The sequence below is a fragment of the Salmo salar genome, chromosome ssa11, assembly GCF_905237065.1.
Source record: "Salmo salar chromosome ssa11, Ssal_v3.1, whole genome shotgun sequence".
Lineage (NCBI taxonomy): Eukaryota > Metazoa > Chordata > Actinopteri > Salmoniformes > Salmonidae > Salmo > Salmo salar.
Window position 1 is genome coordinate 92723518 of NC_059452.1, and position 18971 is coordinate 92742488.

Genomic DNA, 18971 nt, shown 5'->3' on the forward strand with positions numbered 1-18971 from the left:
AATTTGTTAATATCTTAACTCTAGCATGCTTTCCCAACTCCTTTTATTCCTGTATGTTGGCTGGCAAGAAACGATACACCCCAATCAAAGTTCATTCTCCTGAAACGTAAACTTGTGCTGAATCAAATATAATCTATGGGCAAGTAATTCCACTGAGAGTTACAGGAACCGACTGTGGGTCATTAGGCTCCCCTTGATAAGGAAGGTTGCTCAATAAATACAGTAGTTCTAAGATTTGAATGAAATACAGTTATCTGCCATTCTCTATGCGAAGGTGGTCTCATTGACTAGTAGGAAAATCTGCAGTATTCACTGAGCAAACAACTTACTCATCATCAGTCAGAAGTTAATTGCGGGGGAAAGTTCAATATCTATTGCTGTCTGCTTCCTCGCACCTCATATAACTGCAGTCAGTGGGCAAGAGATACATCACTGGTAGTTTATTTTCTGCATATTTTCACAACCTGGCGCGAGTCCTTACATTACCGACTTCAATTGACTATGGACATGGAAGAAGCTCTCAACAGCACCATCCATCCGACCTGTTTAGAAGAACCTCCGCTGGCTATCGATGTCATAAAGCGTGAGTTACCCAGATTACCTTATCAATCAGTTTGTAGATAGTGTTTCATTATAAAGTTGTTTTGAAATTTTGAAAGCAAATTTCACTACGAATTGTACAAAACACTTTTTGGGACGCAGACTGTTTCTTTTGCTTCTCTGACTTCATTGACTTAACATACTCATTAATATGTGAAATAAATAATACAAATCATAATAATGAATAATAATTCTGTCTTGGTCTTATTTCATTCAGTTGTACCTGACATGTCAAGCATCCCAACGCAAAACAGGAGATACAGAAGTTACAGAAGTATGATAATATAGTAGGGCTATATTAAAAGTGACAGTTAGTTTATATCATTATTTTCTCCAATGTGTGTGATAACTACACCGTGGCCATTGGCGTGGCAGAAATGTGACTGATTGGGTCTCTGGCACACAACAAGACTTTATTAGCCCGTTGAGCTAAAGCTCAGGTGTTAGCTCTGTAAGTATTCAGGTCTCCGGTGTTGTGCCGAAAATCTAATTTCATTAATTTTGTGACTAGAGTCAAATACTTTCTGTGGCACACATCAGAGTCAAATACTTTCTATAGAACAAACTTCACGTCAGGATAGGCAACCGAACGTTATTGTTCACCAATCAATCTCTGATACACAGACAAGCCCAATAAAATAGATTCTGAATGAATTTGTCCTCCAAATGGAAGGCTCCAGTCTGATCCAGGCTGATTAGAGGGACAGCATTTCACTCTGCCCATCATTACATCTCCATGTGTAGGCCACAGATATGCATGTTTGGTTTCTCCAAAGTCATTTTTCTGTTCTGAGAAAAATGATGGCTCATTTGATATGAATGACAAATAACTTGCATGGCCTTTCATCCTTTGTATTCAGTCAACATCTCTTCAAGGGTGGTTTATTGTTTCTGTAGATAGCCTCGATCTCAGTCCATATGAAACTAATCAAGGATACATTTAGACAGCTGGATTTTCACTGGGCGGAGTGAAGTATTGTTGGGATCTCATCAGCACTCAACCTCAAAAGAGGCTGAATTAAATGGTTTGGAGGCTGTTTCACAAATGCTGTTGTGTCCATGGGGATGTTGTCAGGGTATTGATCTATCCTCAAGAGAGGTTGTTGTTGCCAGGGGCTTCTACTGACCTATACAACCTCTCTCTCTCTCTCTCTCTCTCTCTCTCTCTCTCTCTCTCTCTCTCTCCCTTCTGATCCCCTTACTCTCTCCCTTAACTAGAGCTGGATGTCTTCGGTGTGGCTCTGTACTCCATGCTGACCCTCATGTCTACGCTGTCCCTGCTGCTATACCTGGAGGAGTGTGTGTTTATCTATAGAAAAGTCCCGTCTCCTAAGAAGACAACTATTATGTGGGTCAATGGTGCTGCACCGGTAAGAAGTCAGCTCCCTGTCTCCGCTAGCCTTCACCAGATGCAATTGAATGCAATAAGTACTGCCAGTGTATCTCTGTGGTTATAGCTACACTGTCTGGACTGGATGAGTATATTGTCTCGTTATTGTTATTTTATTGTGTTACTTTTTATTGTATTTTTTACTTTAGTTTATTTAGTAAATATTTTATTTACTCTATTTCTTGAACTGCATTGTTGGTTAAGGGCTTGTAAGTAAGCATTTTCACTGTGAGGTCTACACCTGTTGTATTTGGCGCATGTGACAAATACAATATGATTTGAATTGACGAGCGACTGAGACAGCAGTTTATCACTGTGGTTATACATAGCTAGATTGCCTACATGGAGAGATGACATCACAAACATCTGTTTGGGTGTTAAGGTCCAATGCAGCCGTTTTTATTTGAATTTCAAATCATTTCTGGGAAACAATTAAGTACCTTACCGCGATTGTTTTCTATTAAAATGGTCAAAAATAAACAAAAATAGCTTCTTAGCAAAACACATTTATTTTGCTGGGACTGTCTGGGAGTGGCGAGGGGAAATCTGAAAATGAGCTGTTATTGGCAGAGGGATTTGGAACTGTCTTTCTTGTTGGTATATTAACACATTTTGACCAGGCAGGTCAAAACTCCATCCCACCAAAACAGGCTGAAATTTCAGGCGTTCTTTTCAAACAGCTCTTACACGAAAAGGGCATTATCATAATTTTCACAATTTCACAGTATTATTCCAACGTCAGTGTGGAAATATAAATAAAACACAGGATAATCAAATTTTTGACTGCACTGGGCCGTTAACTTTTAACTAAACTGTAAATGAGAATGTCTGTCATTCTATGATCATACAGTATTTTATTCATCACTTTATATGAATGAGAACCATGTGGATGATGAATGTTTTGACTAAAAGTAACGTTCTGTTTCTGTCACAGGTCATTGCCACCATGGCTTGTTTTGGGATGTGGATACCAAGGGCTACCATGTTTACAGATATGACCTCTAATTCGTAAGTTTCCTCTCACCCACACACTACTTATTACTCTCTCTCTCTCTCTCTCTCTCTCTCTCTCTCTCTCTCTCTCTCTCTCTCTCTCTCTCTCTCTTTCACATACCCTTCTATGAACTTATAAACAATTTGACTATACTGCACTAAGTAGATGCAGTGCTCTTTCACCTGTAGTAATGAGCTGACAGGAAGCCATAGCAAGGAGTACTGACATAAACGGGAGGAGGCTTTTTATGAATGCACTCAACTATGTGACCACAGTTTAACCACTCGCTTAATCATTACACCGTGTTAGAGATCATCCCCAGAGAGCTGGGAGCCTAGGAAGAAAAAATTAAGGTAATTACATTTTTAGCTAGTTGAAAAGCAAAGCATGTGCATCAAGTACAGAAAACGCAGGCTAGACATTTGGCAAAACAATACTCATATGCATCTGGTTGGCATAAGGGCTCAATCCCTATCGCAGAAGATCCGTACTATAGCACGATTTAAATTGAGTGGTATAGCACAATTGTAATTTAGCATTTACCGTAAATGCAGCCTCCGCAAATGCGGGAACATTGCCTTTAAATGTCCTTTAAATGTAAATCGTGCTATGCAGCAGATCAGATATCATCCCACATCCTCAGAGAGCTGGAAGGGGAAAATACAGGAAATGACACAAACAAGCACAAACAAACTTTTTTGGGACACAAACAAAAGTTGAGTGGGCAGACTAACTGGTTTTTAAGGCTGGTGACACACACTTGTTATGTGTGTACAATGTATCTAACAATTTACAAGTAAACCCTCTCCTTTTCTCTATAGGTACTTTGCAGTGGTGGTGTATAAGATCTTGGTTCTGATGATAGAGGAGAGTGGGGGTAGTGAGGCCTTTCTGAAGAACAATGCCCAGAAAACCTTCAATATCAGTGTAGGACCCTGCTGCTGCTGCTGTCCCTGCTTGCCACGCGTTCCGGTCACACGGTAACATGAACAACACACTGGGAAAAAACTGGTTTAATCAACGTTGTTTCCATGTCATTTCATCCCAAAAATATCAATGTGATGATGTGGAAAACTGATTGAATTTGAAAAAAATCATCAACGTAAGGGTATTTTGTATTTTTTTCACACAAATTTTTGCTTAAATCTAATGACATGGTGACCTTTTTTGTCGATTTCACATAGAATTCATCTTAGTTGACAAGTAATCCAAATGTAAGTCAAAACTAGATGACATCTGTGACCAGTGGGATGATGATTCATACTCAGGTCACACTTGGGCCAGAAGATTCTTTGTGTTGGTAATGTTTAACACAAGTAGTTAGAACATATTAATAACTCTGGTCTGTTTTCATTCAGTTGCATGTTATTCTGGCTGAAGCTGGGGGCTCTTCAGTATGCTATCTTAAGGACAGTCCTCTCAATTCTGTCCATAATATTGTGGACCAACGGCAACTTTGATCTTTCTGATGTAAGTAACTGTCCTCCTTTCTGTGAAAATCTTCTCAGCAACAACAAACATCCCCTTTACATCTTAGCTTCGAACTGAGCTTGGTGTCATTCCATTGATGTCCACTATTCAATGCCTACCCTCTTTAACCTTTCTCCATGTCTCGGTGTTTAGCTGGAGATCACAGGCACAGCTATTTGGATCAACCCATTTATAGGTGTTCTCACCATCATCTCCCTCTGGCCTGTCGCCATCATGTTCATGAACATATGCAACACACTGCGCAGCATCAAGATCATACCTAAATATGCCATGTACCAGGTGAGTCTGACCATGTCCTACTGCACAAACCAGATAGTCCAGGAACTGCCTGCTCAATGCCATTGGTGAAATTACATCAGCTTCTGTCATTTCCTTAGTCCTTGACCCTTGAGTTTTTAGGAATATTGTGTAGTGTCTGATTCAGTATGGCGGTGTCCATTTCTGCATCCCAATATTCTATGCATCTCCATGATGTCGCTGGTCATGTGTCCATAGTTGGTGCTGGTGCTCAGTCAGCTGCAGACGGCCATCATTAACATCCTGGCCTTGGATGGAACCATCGCCTGCTCTCCGCCCTTCTCCTCTAGTGCCCGTGGCACCAGTAAGTGACAGAATAGCTCCAAACCAGCCAAACGAGAGCCATTACTTGATCAATATGAAGTCCATGTCCACCAACCCTGTCTGTCTGTCTGTCTGTCTGTCTGTCTGTCTGTCTGTCTGTCTGTCTGTCTGTCTGTCTGTCTGTCTGTCTGTCTGTCTGTCTGTCTGTCTGTCTGTCTGTCTGTCTGTCTGTCTGTCTGTCTGTCTATCTGTCTGTCTTTCTGTCTGGTCTGTCTTTCTGTCTGGTCTGTCTGTGTGTGTGTCTATGTGTCTGTCTGTCTGTCTGTCTGTCTGTCTGTCTGTCTGTCTGTCTGTCTGTCTGTCTGTCTGTCTGTCTGTCTGTCTGTCTGTCTGTCTGTCTGTCTGTCTGTCTGTCTGTCTGTCTGTCTGTCTGTCTGTCTGTCTGGTCTGTCTGTCTGGTCTGTCTGTGTGTGTGCCTATGTGTCTGTCTGTCTGGTCTGTCTTTCTGTCTGGTCTGTCTGTGTGTGTGTCTATGTGTCTGTCTGGCCTGTCTGTGTGTCTGGTCTGTCTATATGTCTGTCTGTCTGGTCTGTCTGTGTGTGTGGTCTGTCTGTGTGTGTGTCTGGTCTGTCTGTGTGTGTGTCTATGTGTCTGTCTGCAGTGTTGAGTCAGCAGCTAATGATCGTGGAGATGTTCATCGTTACCCTGGTGACCCGGGCGTTGTACCGCCGCACCTATGACTCTCTTCCCACCGACCCCCACGAGACCGACAACGACCAGAACAGCAAGATCAGCCTGCAGGCCCCACAGGGCGAGCACACTGTCTGAGAGATTGGGCTGAAGTGAGAGGCAGAGTGGTGTGTGTGTTTGCATGAGTGTGCGTGTGTGCGTTAAAGAGAGGGAGAGAGAGAGAGGGACTCTCTACCAAACATTTACACTATAGTTTTACTTGTATATTAATTTTGTTTTGATGGTGTGATACTGTATATTCTGCTGTTCTAGTTGTTGGTTAGTCTTGTATGAGATGAAACTTACTGTATATTAAAAGTTTACCTGCATTATGCTGAATATAATATTAGAACATATACCTCAAACAACATGTCTGTCCCATCCATATTTCCTCAAGTTGCCTCAGCTCTCAACACGGCTATGTGGAGTTTGGTGTGTGAGGGAGTTGGAAAGAGATGGAGTTTATAAACAAAAGCGGGTTAATGGGGGTATGAAATATGTATTTTGTATTCATATCAATAAATATAGTGAATTACAACTACAGTCTCAGTCAAAAGTTTGGACACATCTACTCATTCAAGGATTTTTCTGTACCGTAATTTCCGGACTATTAAGCGCACCTGAATATAAGCCGCACCCACTGAATTTAATTGTTTTTTTTTTTTTGAACATAAATAAGCTGCACATGTCTATAAGCCGCAGGTGCCTACCGGTACATTGAAATAAATGAACTTTACACAGGCTTTAACGAAACACGGCTTGTAACAAAAATAAGTAGGCTTTAACGAAACATGGCTTGTAACAAAAATAAATAGGCTTTAACGAAACACGGCTTGTAACAAAAAATAAAAATTAGCAGTAAGCTTTAGTTGTCTTTTTGCACTGAGTCAATTCCTCACGCTGCTGTTTCCAACGTCTTATCATCGACTCATTAAGACCAAGCTCCCGTGCAGCAGCTCTATTTCCTTTTCCAACAACCAGATCAATCGCCTTCAACTTGAAAGCTGCATCATATGCATTTCTCCGTGTCTTTGCCATGATGAGGGTGACAAAATGACTACCGTAATCAGAATGATGGGAAGTTTGAGAGCGCTCGATTGAATCTAAACAGTAAACAAAAAAGTTGTTTGACCTTAACCCGTTCGGCAATTTCATTGGTCTAATGAAAGCTTCATGCCGCCAAAAAACTGAGCACGTCACAGAATGTGTTTTGTTGTTGAAAAAAAAATTGAAAGCGGGAAAAATCCATATACTAGCCGTGTCATTGTTTAAGCCGCGAGGTTCAAAGCGTGGGAAAAATGTTGCGGCTTATAGTCCGGAATTTATGGTAGTTTTTACTATTTTCTACATTGTAGAATAATAGTGAAGACATCAAAACTATGAAATAATACATATGGAATCATTTGGTAACCAAAAAAGTGTTAAACAAATCAAAATATATTTTAGATTCTTCAAAGTAGCCATCTGTCACGCTGTCACGCCCTGACCTGAGAGAGACGGTTTATTTCTCTATTTTGTTAGGTCAGGGTGTGGGGTGGGCATTCTATGTTTTGTATTTCTTTGTTTTGGGCCGAGTATGGTTCCTAATCAGAGGCAGCTGTCTATCGTTGTCTCTGATTAGGAATCATACTTAGGCAGCCTTTTCCCACCTGTGTTTGTGGGTAGTTGTTTTCTGTTTAGTTTTCTGTACCTGACAGAACTGTAGCTTTCGTTTTCCCTTTGTTATTTTGTTCGAGTGTTTGTTTGATTCTAATAAAAGATCATGAACACGTGCCACGCTGCATCTTAGTCCCCTCTCTACGACAGTCGTTACACACGCCCTGACCTTAGAGCCTTTTTTATTCTCTATTTTGTTAGGTCAGGGTGTGACTTGGGTGGGCATATCTATGTTTCTATTTCTTTGTTGGCCTAGTATGGTTCCCAATCAGAGGCAGCTGTTTATCGTTGTCTCTGATTGGGGGATCATACTTTTTCCCACCTGTGATTGTGGGATCTTGTTTGTGTGTAGTTGCGTTCTGCACTGCATATAGCTTTACGTTCGTTTTTGTATTTTGTTGTTTTTCCCGGTGTCATTGTTAATAAAAGAAAATGTACGCCTACCACGCTGCACCTTGGTCTCATTCCAACAACGGACGTAACACCATCCTTTGCCTTGATGACAGCTTTGCACACTCTTGGCATTCTCTCAACCAGCTTCACATATGCTGGGCACTTGAATTGTATTGGCTGCTTTTCCTTCATTGTGCGGTCCAAATCATCCCGAACCATCTCAATTGGGTTGAGGTTGGGTGATCACTCTCCTTGGTCAAATAGCCCTTACAGCCTGGAGGTGTGTTTTGGCTCATTGTCCTGTTGAAAAACAAATGATAGTCCCACTAAGCACAAACCAGATGGGATAGCGTATCGCTGCAGAATGCTGTGGGAGTCATGCTGGTTAAATGTGCCTTGAATTCTAAATAAGTCAGTAACAGCGTCACCAGCAAAGCACCCCCACACCATCACAACTCCTCCTCCATGCTTCACGGTGGGAACCACACATGCGGAGATCATCCTTTCATCTACTCTGCGTCTCACAAAGACATGGCGGTTGGAACCAAAAATCTCAAATTTGGACTCATCAGACCAAAGGACAGGTGCTCGGGTGCTGTAGGTGTCCTGAAGGGCAGGTAGTTTGCCCCCAAAAATGCAGACCGCACCAACCTCTGGAGAGCCATGCGGTTGTGGAATGGTGCAGTTGCTGTACCAAGCGGTGATACAACCCTACAGGATGCTCTCAATTGTCAATCTGTAAAAGTTTGTGAGGGTTTTAGATAAGCCAAATGTATTCAGCCTCCTGAGGTTGAAGTGGAGCTGTTATACTTTTTTCACCACACTGTCTGTGTGGGTGGACCATTTCAGATCATCAGTGATGTGTACGGTAAGGAACTTGAAGCTTTCCACCTTCTCCACTGCGTTCCTGTCGATGTGGATAGGGCCATGTTCCCTCTGCTGTTTCCTGAAGTCCACGATCAGCTCCTGTATTTTGTTGACGTTGAGTGAGAGGTTATTTTCCTTGCACCACTCTCCTAGGGCCCTCACCTCCTCCCTGTAGGCTGTCTTGTCATTGTTGGTAATCAGGCCTACTACTGTTGTGTCGTATGCAAACTTGATGATTGAGTTGGAGGTGTGTGTGGCCACACAGCGGGGGTCCAGGGCAGGGAAGCAGGACTGACGAGACGAGGGACTGATGACCAGAGTCAGAGCGGACGGAACTGTAGCAGACAAAAGCAGCGTCAGGCTAGGGAAACAGGCACTACAGGATAACAAGATCTATGCAGGAACAAACGGCTTGAAATGCCGACTGACAGAGCAGAGGCTACGATCTGGCAGCGTGGAAGTGGCAGGGCTGAGTGTTTGTAGAGGTCTTGATTATGGAACATGTTGCAGCTGGTGGGGATCTGCTCTGACTCCAGCACATCTGTCTCCACTCACACAATCAGATACACCCACACAGAGACAAGGAGAGAGCACTGGGGGAGTGGCAGGTTAGGGAGACACAGGATGAGAAGTAGAGGGCGTGGCAGGGGCAGATGTAACATGGTGTCAGGTAAGGTAGAGATGATATGATCCTTAACTGGCCTCTCAAAGCACTTCATGAAGATATTTAATTCAGTTACTATTCCTTTCTTGGGTCACATCGAAACCTCAAATAATATCATATTATTCTCCCTCGTCAAGGTCTATCAAGCAATTGGACTTCGGTGAGTATAGAAAGAAGTTCTGCAAGAGTTTGAATATCATGGACACAGATATGCTATAGGGTTGCCACTGTGTTGAAAATAAGACGGGTGGCTTTTACTCTATGGCAGTTCCACGATAATAGAGTGATGCTGAGACCCACTTTTTCACTTAAAAAAAGTATATTTTTAACAATTGCCACTAAAAATGTCACTAAAACACATTTACTTGAGGAACAGTATCAATGTAAAGTTTGGTAGAATGCCATTCATAATCTCCCTCAGTTTTTTATGTGACCACGTTTTCCAAAAACTCTGTTAAATATCTACTCTGAATTTAGATTCAAAGATGTCTGCAGAAAGAATGGGTGACATGACCCAGCTATGACATGACATTCTGAGTTTGAAAAAATCTCTTTTGGCACACCGGGTGACAGAATGACGGTAACAGAATGGCATCTTGGGTCAATGTACTGTGCCGTATGCACTACCCTCCCTCTGTTACGCCTTGTGGTCGGATGCCAGGTAGTTGCCTTACCAAGCGGTGATGCAGCCAATCAAGATGCTCTCAATGGTGTAGCTATAGAACTTTTAGAGGATCTGATGGGCCATGCCAAAATCTTTTCAGCCTCCTGAGGGGGAAGAGGCATTGTCGTGCCCTCTTCACAACTGTGTTGGTGTGTTTGGACCATGATAGATCCTTAGTGATGTAGACACAGAGGAACATGAAGCTATCAACCCACTCCACTACATCCCCATTGATGTGAATTGGGCATACTCGGCCCTCCATTTTACGTAGTGCACGATCAGCTCCTTTGTCTTGCTGATGTTGAGGGAGAAGTTGTTGTCCTGGCACCACACTGCCAGGTCTCTGACCTCCCTATAGGCTGTCTCATCATTGCCGGTGATCAGACCTACAACCTTTGTGTCGTCTGCAAACTTAATGATTATGTTGGAGTCATGCGCTACCACACAGTTGTGGGTGAACAAGGAGTACAGAAGGGGACTAAGCACGGACCCCTGAGGGGCCCCCGTGTTGAGGATTAGCGTGGCGGCGGATGTGTTGTTACCTACCCTTACCACATGAGGCCATCCCATCAGGAAGTCCAGGATACAATTGCAGAGGGAGATGTTCAGTCCCAGGGTCCTTAGCTTAGTGATGAGCTTGGATGGCACTATGGTGTTGAATGCTGAGCTGTAGTCAGTGAACAGCATTCTCATGTATGTGTATCTTTTGTCCAAGTGGGAAAGGGCAGTGTGGAGATGCAATAGACATTGCATCATCTGTGGATCTGTTGGGGTGGTATGCGAATTGGAGTGGGTCCAGGGTGTCTGGGATGATGCTGTTGAACAAAGCATTTCATGGCTACAGATGTGAGTGCTACACTATGTTACCTTGGCATTCTTGGGCACAGGGACTATTGTGGTCTGCTTGAAGCATGTAGGTATTACATTTATATAAACTAGAATTAAACTCAATATCACTTTTGAAATACAATATAGCCTATTAACTTGTCGACAAATTAATAAATTATACTGTATGTTGGATTCACATCTCCAACCCAAAATAAAAGTTAAAGAATGGGATGAAGCCAGTGGCTCAGATGGAACTAACCAAGCAGTAGATGCAGCTCCTTTAAATGTTGATATTTGGTTGGGTTTCCAACCAAACACAATTCAATATAACTTTTTCAATACAGTAAATAGCCTAAAGTTAAGGCCATCTTACAAACTAATGTAACAGTATTTATTCAACCTTAAAATGAGTAACACATCCATGGCCACATTTTGAGGTTACTGTAACTATACATTTCTTCTTGTGTAATCATATAAAGTGTGCATGTTCAAGATAGCGTGCATAGGTCATTGCAGGTCTGTGGAGATCTTCACAATTGCTGTAATAATCTGCGCAGAATCTCAAACGGCATTGATTACTTGCACCATGTACATTCGGTTCTGGTATTAGACGAAGCACAGTTGTATAAATAAGCAAAATATCAGGTACATCAAGAGCTTTGGGGAGCTGCTGGACTATGAGCACAAGGTGTCCAGCGAGTAAGTTGACATGTACACAGTGACACCAGGCACCCACCACATCTTCACCAGCACAGAGACCTCTGAGGGTCCTCACACCATATTTCTCTGTAACAGCTTTCTAAACATCCTGGTCAAAATCCATAACGGGCACAATGACGTGGTCCCCACCATGGCTCAGTGTGTCATAGAGTACAAGCAGAAGTTTGGCTTTGACCTTTCATCAGTAGCAACGCTTCTACATCTGCGTTGCTTGCTGTTTGGGGTTTTAGGCTGGGTTTCTGTATAACACTGTGACATCTGCTGATGTAAAAAGGGCTTTATAAATACATTTTATTGATTAATTGAATACTTTCTGGATCGCTTCAACACCGACAGGATATCCTTCCGCATGCTCATCAACCAGCACAGTAAGTACACATCACCAGCCAATAAGCATGTACAGTACTGTGGGCTTTTTATATATGCGTGTCAGAAGTTCAGTCTAAAATCGTACATGTGTATGACTTATAGTGGATGTTATGATTTACAGTGGATGTCATGACTTACAGTGGATGTTATGACTTATAGTGGATGTTATCACTTATAGTGGATGTCATGACTTACAGTGGATGTCATGACTTACAGTGGATGTTATGACTTACAGTGGATGTTATGACTTATAGTGGATGTCATGACTTACAGTGGATGTCATGACTTACAGTGGATGTTATGACTTATAGTGGATGTTATGACTTATAGTGGATGTCATGACTTACAGTGGATGTCATGACTTACAGTGGATGTTATGACTTACAGTGGATGTCATGACTTACAGTGGATGTCATGACTTACAGTGGATGTTATGACTTACAGTGGATGTCATGACTTACAGTGGATGTCATGACTTACAGTGGATGTTATGACTTACAGTGGATGTAATGACTTATAGTGGATGTTATGACTTATAGTGGATGTTGATGAAGATCTTGATAAGATGATATTTTGTGTTACAGCACTCATTTTTGGTGATGACAGAACCACCTCCCATCCCAAGCACATTGGAAGTATTGATCCTACCTGCAACATCCCTGAGGTGGTGAAAGGTGAGCAGAATTAAATTCAATTGATCATAATCTTTGTCAAATGGTAACTTTGAGTCAGGCTGCATCTGGTAAGCAACTTATTGAATTAGTATTCAATGAAGGATCTATGTTGTGTACACCCTCAGGTTGATCAATGTTGAACACAATGCCACACACTGTAAGTCTTCTGTGTGTCTGTCCTGCTGCTTCTTGACTATTTACCCAGTGTCCTTGTCACGTCCTGACCAGTAAAGGGGTTATTTGTTCTTATAGTTTGGTCAGGACGTGGCAGGGGGTATTTGTTTTTGTGGTTCAGGGTGTGTTTGTGTATGTGTTCATGTAGAGGGGGTATTTGGTTTATATGGTTTGGGGTGGGAGATTGTTTCTTGTTTTGCTGTATGCCTGACAAGACTGTCTAGTTCGTTTGTTTTTTGTATACGTTGTTTGTGTTTTTCCTTCTTCACAAATAAAAAGAAGATGAGTATACATTTTCCTGCTGCGTTTTGGTCTACACCCTACGACACTCGTGACAGAATCTCCCACCCAACACGGACCAAGCAGCGGAGGAGGGAGCAGCAACAGATGGACTGTCGGGAGTCATGGACCTGGGAGGAGATTAAAGCCGGAGTGGGCCCATGGAGGAAGGCGAAAGAGGACCGGGAATGTTACAGGGGAACACGGTTGGCATTCAAACCGGAGAGGCAGCCCCAAGAAAAAATGTTGGGGGGGGCACACGGGTAGTTTGGCTGGGCGAGGATTAAGCCCCAAACCAAATCCCCGTGCTTTTGTTAAGCAACCTTTGACTGGACAGGTCCCGTGCTTTGGGTTAATGCGTACTGTGGCGAGGCCAAGTATCTTCAGGCCGGTGTGAGCAGTGCCAGCGCCCCGCATTTGCCAGGGGGAATTGGGCACCCAGCCAGTACAGGCGGTGCCAGTCCTGCGCTCGAGACTGCCAGTGCGCCTCTACGGTCCAGTGTATCCTGCTCCTCCCACTAGCCCTGAAGTGCGTGTCTCCAGTCTGATACCTCCAGTACCAGCACCACGCACCAGGCTTCCAGTGTGTCAGCCCAGTCCAGTACGTCCTGTTCCCGCTCCTCGCACTAGCCTTGGTGTGCGTGTCCCTAGTCTGGCGTCTCCTAAGCCAGCACCACGCACTGGGCTTCCAGTGCGTCAGTCCAGTCCAGTACGTCCTGTTCCCGCTCCTCGCACTAGCCTTGGGGTGCGTGTCCCTAGTCTGATACCTCCAGTACCAGCCCCACGCATCAGGCTTCCAGTGCGTCAGCCTAGTCCGAGCTTCCAACGACAGTGCCTCGTCCAGAGTGTCCGGTAACAGTGCCTCGTCCAGAACTTCCGGCAACAGTGCCTCGTCCAGAACTTCCGGCAATAGTGCCTCGTCCAGAGTGTCCGGCAACAGTGCCTCGTCCAGACTGTCCGGAACCAAGAGAGACGACCCACTGTCCGGAACCAAGAGAGACGGCCCACTGTCCGGAACCAGGAGAGACGGCCCACTGTCCCGAACCAGGAGAGACGGCCCACTGTCCGGAACCAGGAGAGACGGCCCACTGTCCGGAGCTCCCAGAGTCGTCCTGCAGTCCGGAGCTCCCAGAGTCGTCCTGCAGTCCGGAGCTCCCAGAGTCGTCCTACGGCCCGGAGCTCCCAGAGTCGTCCAACAGTCCGGAGCTCCCAGAGTCGTCCTACGGCCCGGAGCTCCCAGAGTCGTCCTACGGTCCGGAGCTCCTAGAGTCGCCCTACAGTCCGGAGCTTCCAGAGTACAGTCCAGGGTCTTCAGTGACTGGCCTCAGGCAGAGGTATGCAGTGGGGGTGGTTTGGTCAGGTAGGGGATTAAGGCCTGAGCCTTAGCCACCTCCACTGTAGGAGGTTTGGGGAGGGGGGGGGGGTGTAGCACAGGAGCCGTCGGTGACGGCAGCCACCCTCCCTTCCCTTCCTTTAGTATAGGGGTTTATTTTTGTCGTTTTTTTTTTTTTTGTAGGGGGGGGGTACTGTCACGTCCTGACCAGTAAAGGGGTTATTTGTTCTTATAGTTTGGTCAGGACGTGGCAGGGGGTATTTGTTTTGTGGTTCAGGGTGTGTTTGTGTATGTGTTCATGTAGAGGGGGTATTTGGTTTATATGGTTTGGGGTGGGAGATTGTTTCTTGTTTTGCTGTATGCCTGACGAGACTGTCTAGTTCGTTTGTTTTTTGTATACGTTGTTTGTGTTTTCCTTCTTCACAAATAAAAAGAAGATGAGTATACATTTTCACGCTGCGTTTTGGTCTACACCCTACGACACCCGTGACAGTTTTGCTGCTTCATGACTATTTACCCAATGTCCTGCTGCTTCATGACTATGTACCCAATGTTCTGTTGATTTGTGACTATTTACTCAATGTTCTGTTGATTTGTGACTATTTACCCAATGTTCTGCTGCTTCATGACTATTTACCCAATGTCCTGCTGCTTCATGACTATTTACCCAATGTTCTGCTGCTTCGTGACTATTTACCCAATGTCCTGCTGCTTCGTGACTATTTACCCAATGTTCTGCTGCTTCATGACTATTTACCCAATGTCCTGCTGCTTCATGACTATTTACCCAATGTCCCGCTGCTTCATGACTATTTACCCAATGTTCTGCTGCTTCATGACTATTTACCCAATGTCCTGCTGCTTCATGACTATTTACCCAATGTCCCGCTGCTTCATGACTATTTACTCAATGTTCTGCTGCTTCATGACTATTTACCAAATGTTCTGCTGCTTCATGATTATTTACCCAATGTTCTGCTGCTTCATAACTATTTACCCAATGTCCTGCTGCTTCATGACTATTTACCCAATATTCTGCTGCTTCATGACTATTTACCCAATGTCCCGCTGCTTCATGACTATTTACCCAATGTTCTGCTGCTTCATGACTATTTACCCAATGTCCCGCTGCTTCATGACTATCTACCCAATGTTCTGCTGCTTTATGACTATCTACCCAATGTTCTGCTGCTTCATGACTATTTACCCAATGTCCTGCTGCTTCAGGGCAGCAGATAACCTAGCCGTTAAGAGCATTGGGCCAGTAACCGAAAGGTTGTTTGTTCGAATCCCCGAGCCGACAAGGTGAACATCTGTCGACGTGCCCTTGAGCAAGGCACTTAACGTTAATTTCTTCTGTAAGTCGCTCTGGATAAGAGCATCTGCTAAATGGCAAAAATTTACATTTTACATTTACGTCATTTAGCAGACGCTCTTATCCAGAGCGACTTACAAATTGGTGCATTCACCTTATGATATCCAGTGGAACAACCACTTTACAATAGTACATTTATATCGTTTTAGGGGGGGGGAGTTAGAAGGATTACTTAATCCTATCCCAGGTATTCCTTAAAGAGGTGGGGTTTCAGGTGTCTCTGGAAGGTGGTGATTGACTCCGCTGTCCTGGCGTCGTGAGGGAGCTTGTTCCACCATTGGGGTGCCAGAGCAGCGAACAGTTTTGACTGGGCTGAGCGGGAACTGTGCTTCCGCAGAGGTAGGGAGGCGAGCAGGCCAGAGGTGGATGAACGCAGTGCCCTTCTTTGGGTGTAGGGACTGATCAAAAATGTCACATGTAAATGTCATGACTATTTCCCCAATGTTCTGCAGATGCCTGTGAGACAGCTAAGATACTCTGTGAGCAGTACTACAGGGTTGCCCCTGAGCTGAAGACAGAAGAGTATAATTGTATGCTTCAATGTAATTAATAACACTGAGCAATATGCATTATAAACTAATTATAGATATGTATGCATTTATGATGCAATATTGGTAAGATAGAAGGCACTGGTGCCTATATTGTAAATGTCTGAGTATAAGCTATGCTCTTGGTTAGGATGTGGCAGGTTTATTAGCTGGAATGGAAAAGTAATCTGGAATGGAAAGTTAGCCTATTCTTAGAGATTCTAGAAAAGTTTGTGTTCGTACGCACATCCTTAAAAACATAGGTGCTGGGCTAATAAAGAATACCTGAAAAGAACAGGAAGGCCCGAACACTGTTTATGCTCCCAATTAACTGCTTTATAGACACCGCTTCGATCTGAACCGGATCTTCATCAGGTCGACCAGGCCTCCCTATTCTTTTCAACTCATCTTAGAGTTTCCCATTGGCTTCTGTCTGAAACTGCAAATGTCAGCAGGAGATGCAGCAGATCCAATGAATATCTATTCCATGTGATATTGCATGAAACATGACTACTGTAATGATATAGGAGTAGAGGATGATTGATAAATATTGATTGGCTATATTTCCCATAATCATACATGTCCCTCTTTTCTCAGCCAAGGACCCTTCCAAGGCTATCCGGGTGGTTTATGTGCTATCTCACCTGTTCCATATGCTGGTTGATCTCTTCAAGGTGAGTGGTATTTATTTACATTTACATTACATTTAAGTCATTTAGCAGACGCTCTTATCCAGAGCGACTTACAAATTGGTGCATTCACCTTATGATATCCAGTGGAACAACCACTTTACAATAGTGCATCTAAATCTTTTAAGGGGGGGGGTTAGAAGGATTACTTTATCCTATCCTAGGTATTCCTTAAAGAGGTGGGGTTTCAGGTGTCTCCGGAAGGTGGTGATTGACTCCGCTGTCCTGGCGTCGTGAGGGAGCTTGTTCCACCATTGGGGTGCCAGAGCAGCGAACAGTTTTGACTGGACTGAGCGGGAACTGTGCTTCCGCAGAGGTAGGGAGGCGAGCAGGCCAGAGGTGGATGAACGCAGTGCCCTTCTTTGGGTGTAGGGACTGATCAGAGCCTGAAGGTATGGAGGTGCCGTTCCCTTCACAGCTCCGTAGGCAATCACCATGGTCTTGTAGCGGATGCGAGCTTCAACTGGAAGCCAGTGGAGAGAGCGGAGGATCGGGGTGACGTGAGAGAACTTGGGAAGGTTGAACACCAGACGGGCTGCGGCGTTCTGGATGAGTTGTAGGGGTTTAATGGCACAGGCAGGGAGCCCAGCCAACAGCGAGTTGCAGTAATCCAGACGGGAGATGACAAGTGCCTGGATTAGGACCTGCGCCGCTTCCTGTGTGAGGCAGGGTCGTACTCTGCGAATGTTGTAGAGCATGAACCTACAGGATCGGGTCACCGCCTTGATGTTAGTGGAGAACGACAGGGTGTTGTCCAGGATCACGCCAAGGTTCTTAGCACTCTGGGAGGAGGACACAAGGGAGTTGTCAACCGTGATGGCGAGATCATGGAACGGGCAGTCCTTCCCCGGGAGGAAGAGCAGCTCCGTCTTGCCGAGGTTCAGCTTGAGCTGGTGATCCGTCATCCACACTGATATGTCTGACAGACATGCAGAGATGCGATTCGCCGCCTGGTTATCAGAAGGGGGAAAGGAGAAGATTAATTGTGTGTCGTCTGCATAGCAATGATAGGAGAGACCATGTGAGGATATGACAGAGCCAAGTGACTTGGTGTATAGCGAGAATAGGAGAGGGCCTAGAACAGAGCCCTGGGGGACACCAGTGGTGAGAGCGCGTGGTGCGGAGACAGATTCTCGCCATGCCACCTGGTAGGAGCGACCTGTCAGGTAGGACGCAATCCAAGCGTGGGCCGCGCCGGAGATGCCCAACTCGGAGAGGGTGGAGAGGAGGATCTGATGGTTCACAGTATCAAAGGCAGCAGATAGGTCTAGAAGGATGAGAGCAGAGGAGAGAGAGTTAGCTTTAGCAGTGCGGAGAGCCTCCGTGACACAGAGAAGAGCAGTCTCATTTGAATGCCCAGTCTTGAAACCTGACTGATTAGGATCAAGAAGGTCATTCTGAGAGAGATAGCAGGAGAGCTGGCCAAGGACATTTTACATTTTTTACATTTTAGTCATTTAGCAGACGCTCTTATCCAGAGCGACTTACAGTAGTGAACGCATACATTTCATTTTCATACAATTTTTTTTTTTTTTCTTCTTCGTACTTGGCCCCCCGTGGGAAACGAACCCACAACCCTGGCGTTGCAAACACCATGCTCTACCAACTGAGCTACGGGGAAGGCTAGTTCAAGAGTTTTGGAGAGAAAAGAAAGAAGGGATACTGGTCTGTAGTTGTTGACATCGGAGGGATCGAGTGTAGGTTTTTCAGAAGGGGTGCAACTCTCGCTCTCTTGAAGACGGAAGGGACGTAGCCAGCGGTCAAGGATGAGTTGATGAGCAAGGTGAGGAAGGGGAGAAGGTCTCCGGAAATGGTCTGGAGAAGAGAGGAGGGGATAGGGTCAAGTGGGCAGGTTGTTGGGCGGCCGGCCGTCACAAGACGCGAGATTTCATCTGGAGAGAGAGGGGAGAAAGAGGTCAAAGCACAGGGTAGGGCAGTGTGAGCAGGACCAGCGGTGTCGTTTGACTTAGCAAACGAGGATCGGATATCGTCAA

At 44.7% G+C, this 18971-nt stretch overlaps 1 protein-coding gene and 1 pseudogene across 1 annotated transcript; both read left to right on the plus strand.

The window, feature by feature from the left end:
* Positions 1-291: 291 nt before the first annotated feature.
* LOC106563633 (organic solute transporter subunit alpha) lies at positions 292-6303 on the plus strand. Its single transcript, XM_014129388.2, has 8 exons — positions 292-583; positions 1819-1970; positions 2925-2998; positions 3806-3964; positions 4343-4454; positions 4608-4754; positions 4971-5076; positions 5698-6303. The coding sequence occupies exons 1-8, from the start codon at positions 502-504 to the stop codon at positions 5862-5864; spliced, it is 999 nt and encodes a 332-aa protein (XP_013984863.1). The 5' UTR covers positions 292-501; the 3' UTR covers positions 5865-6303.
* A 3616-nt stretch (positions 6304-9919) lies between these two features.
* On the plus strand, positions 9920-17040 carry LOC106563629 (pyruvate dehydrogenase (acetyl-transferring) kinase isozyme 3, mitochondrial-like; annotated as a pseudogene).
* Positions 17041-18971: the final 1931 nt, after the last annotated feature.

What these genes read in the sequence shown, in the direction of transcription:
- LOC106563633 (XM_014129388.2), top strand. Translation starts at nt 502, where the DNA reads ATGGACATGGAAGAAGCTCTCAACAGCACCATCCATCCGACCTGTTTA. An exon ending in CCACGCGTTCCGGTCACACG is followed by an intron (nt 3,965 to 4,342) that starts GTAACATGAACA and finishes GTTTTCATTCAG; the next exon opens with TTGCATGTTATTCTGGCTGA. An exon ending in CTCTAGTGCCCGTGGCACCA is followed by an intron (nt 5,077 to 5,697) that starts GTAAGTGACAGA and finishes GTCTGTCTGCAG; the next exon opens with TGTTGAGTCAGCAGCTAATG.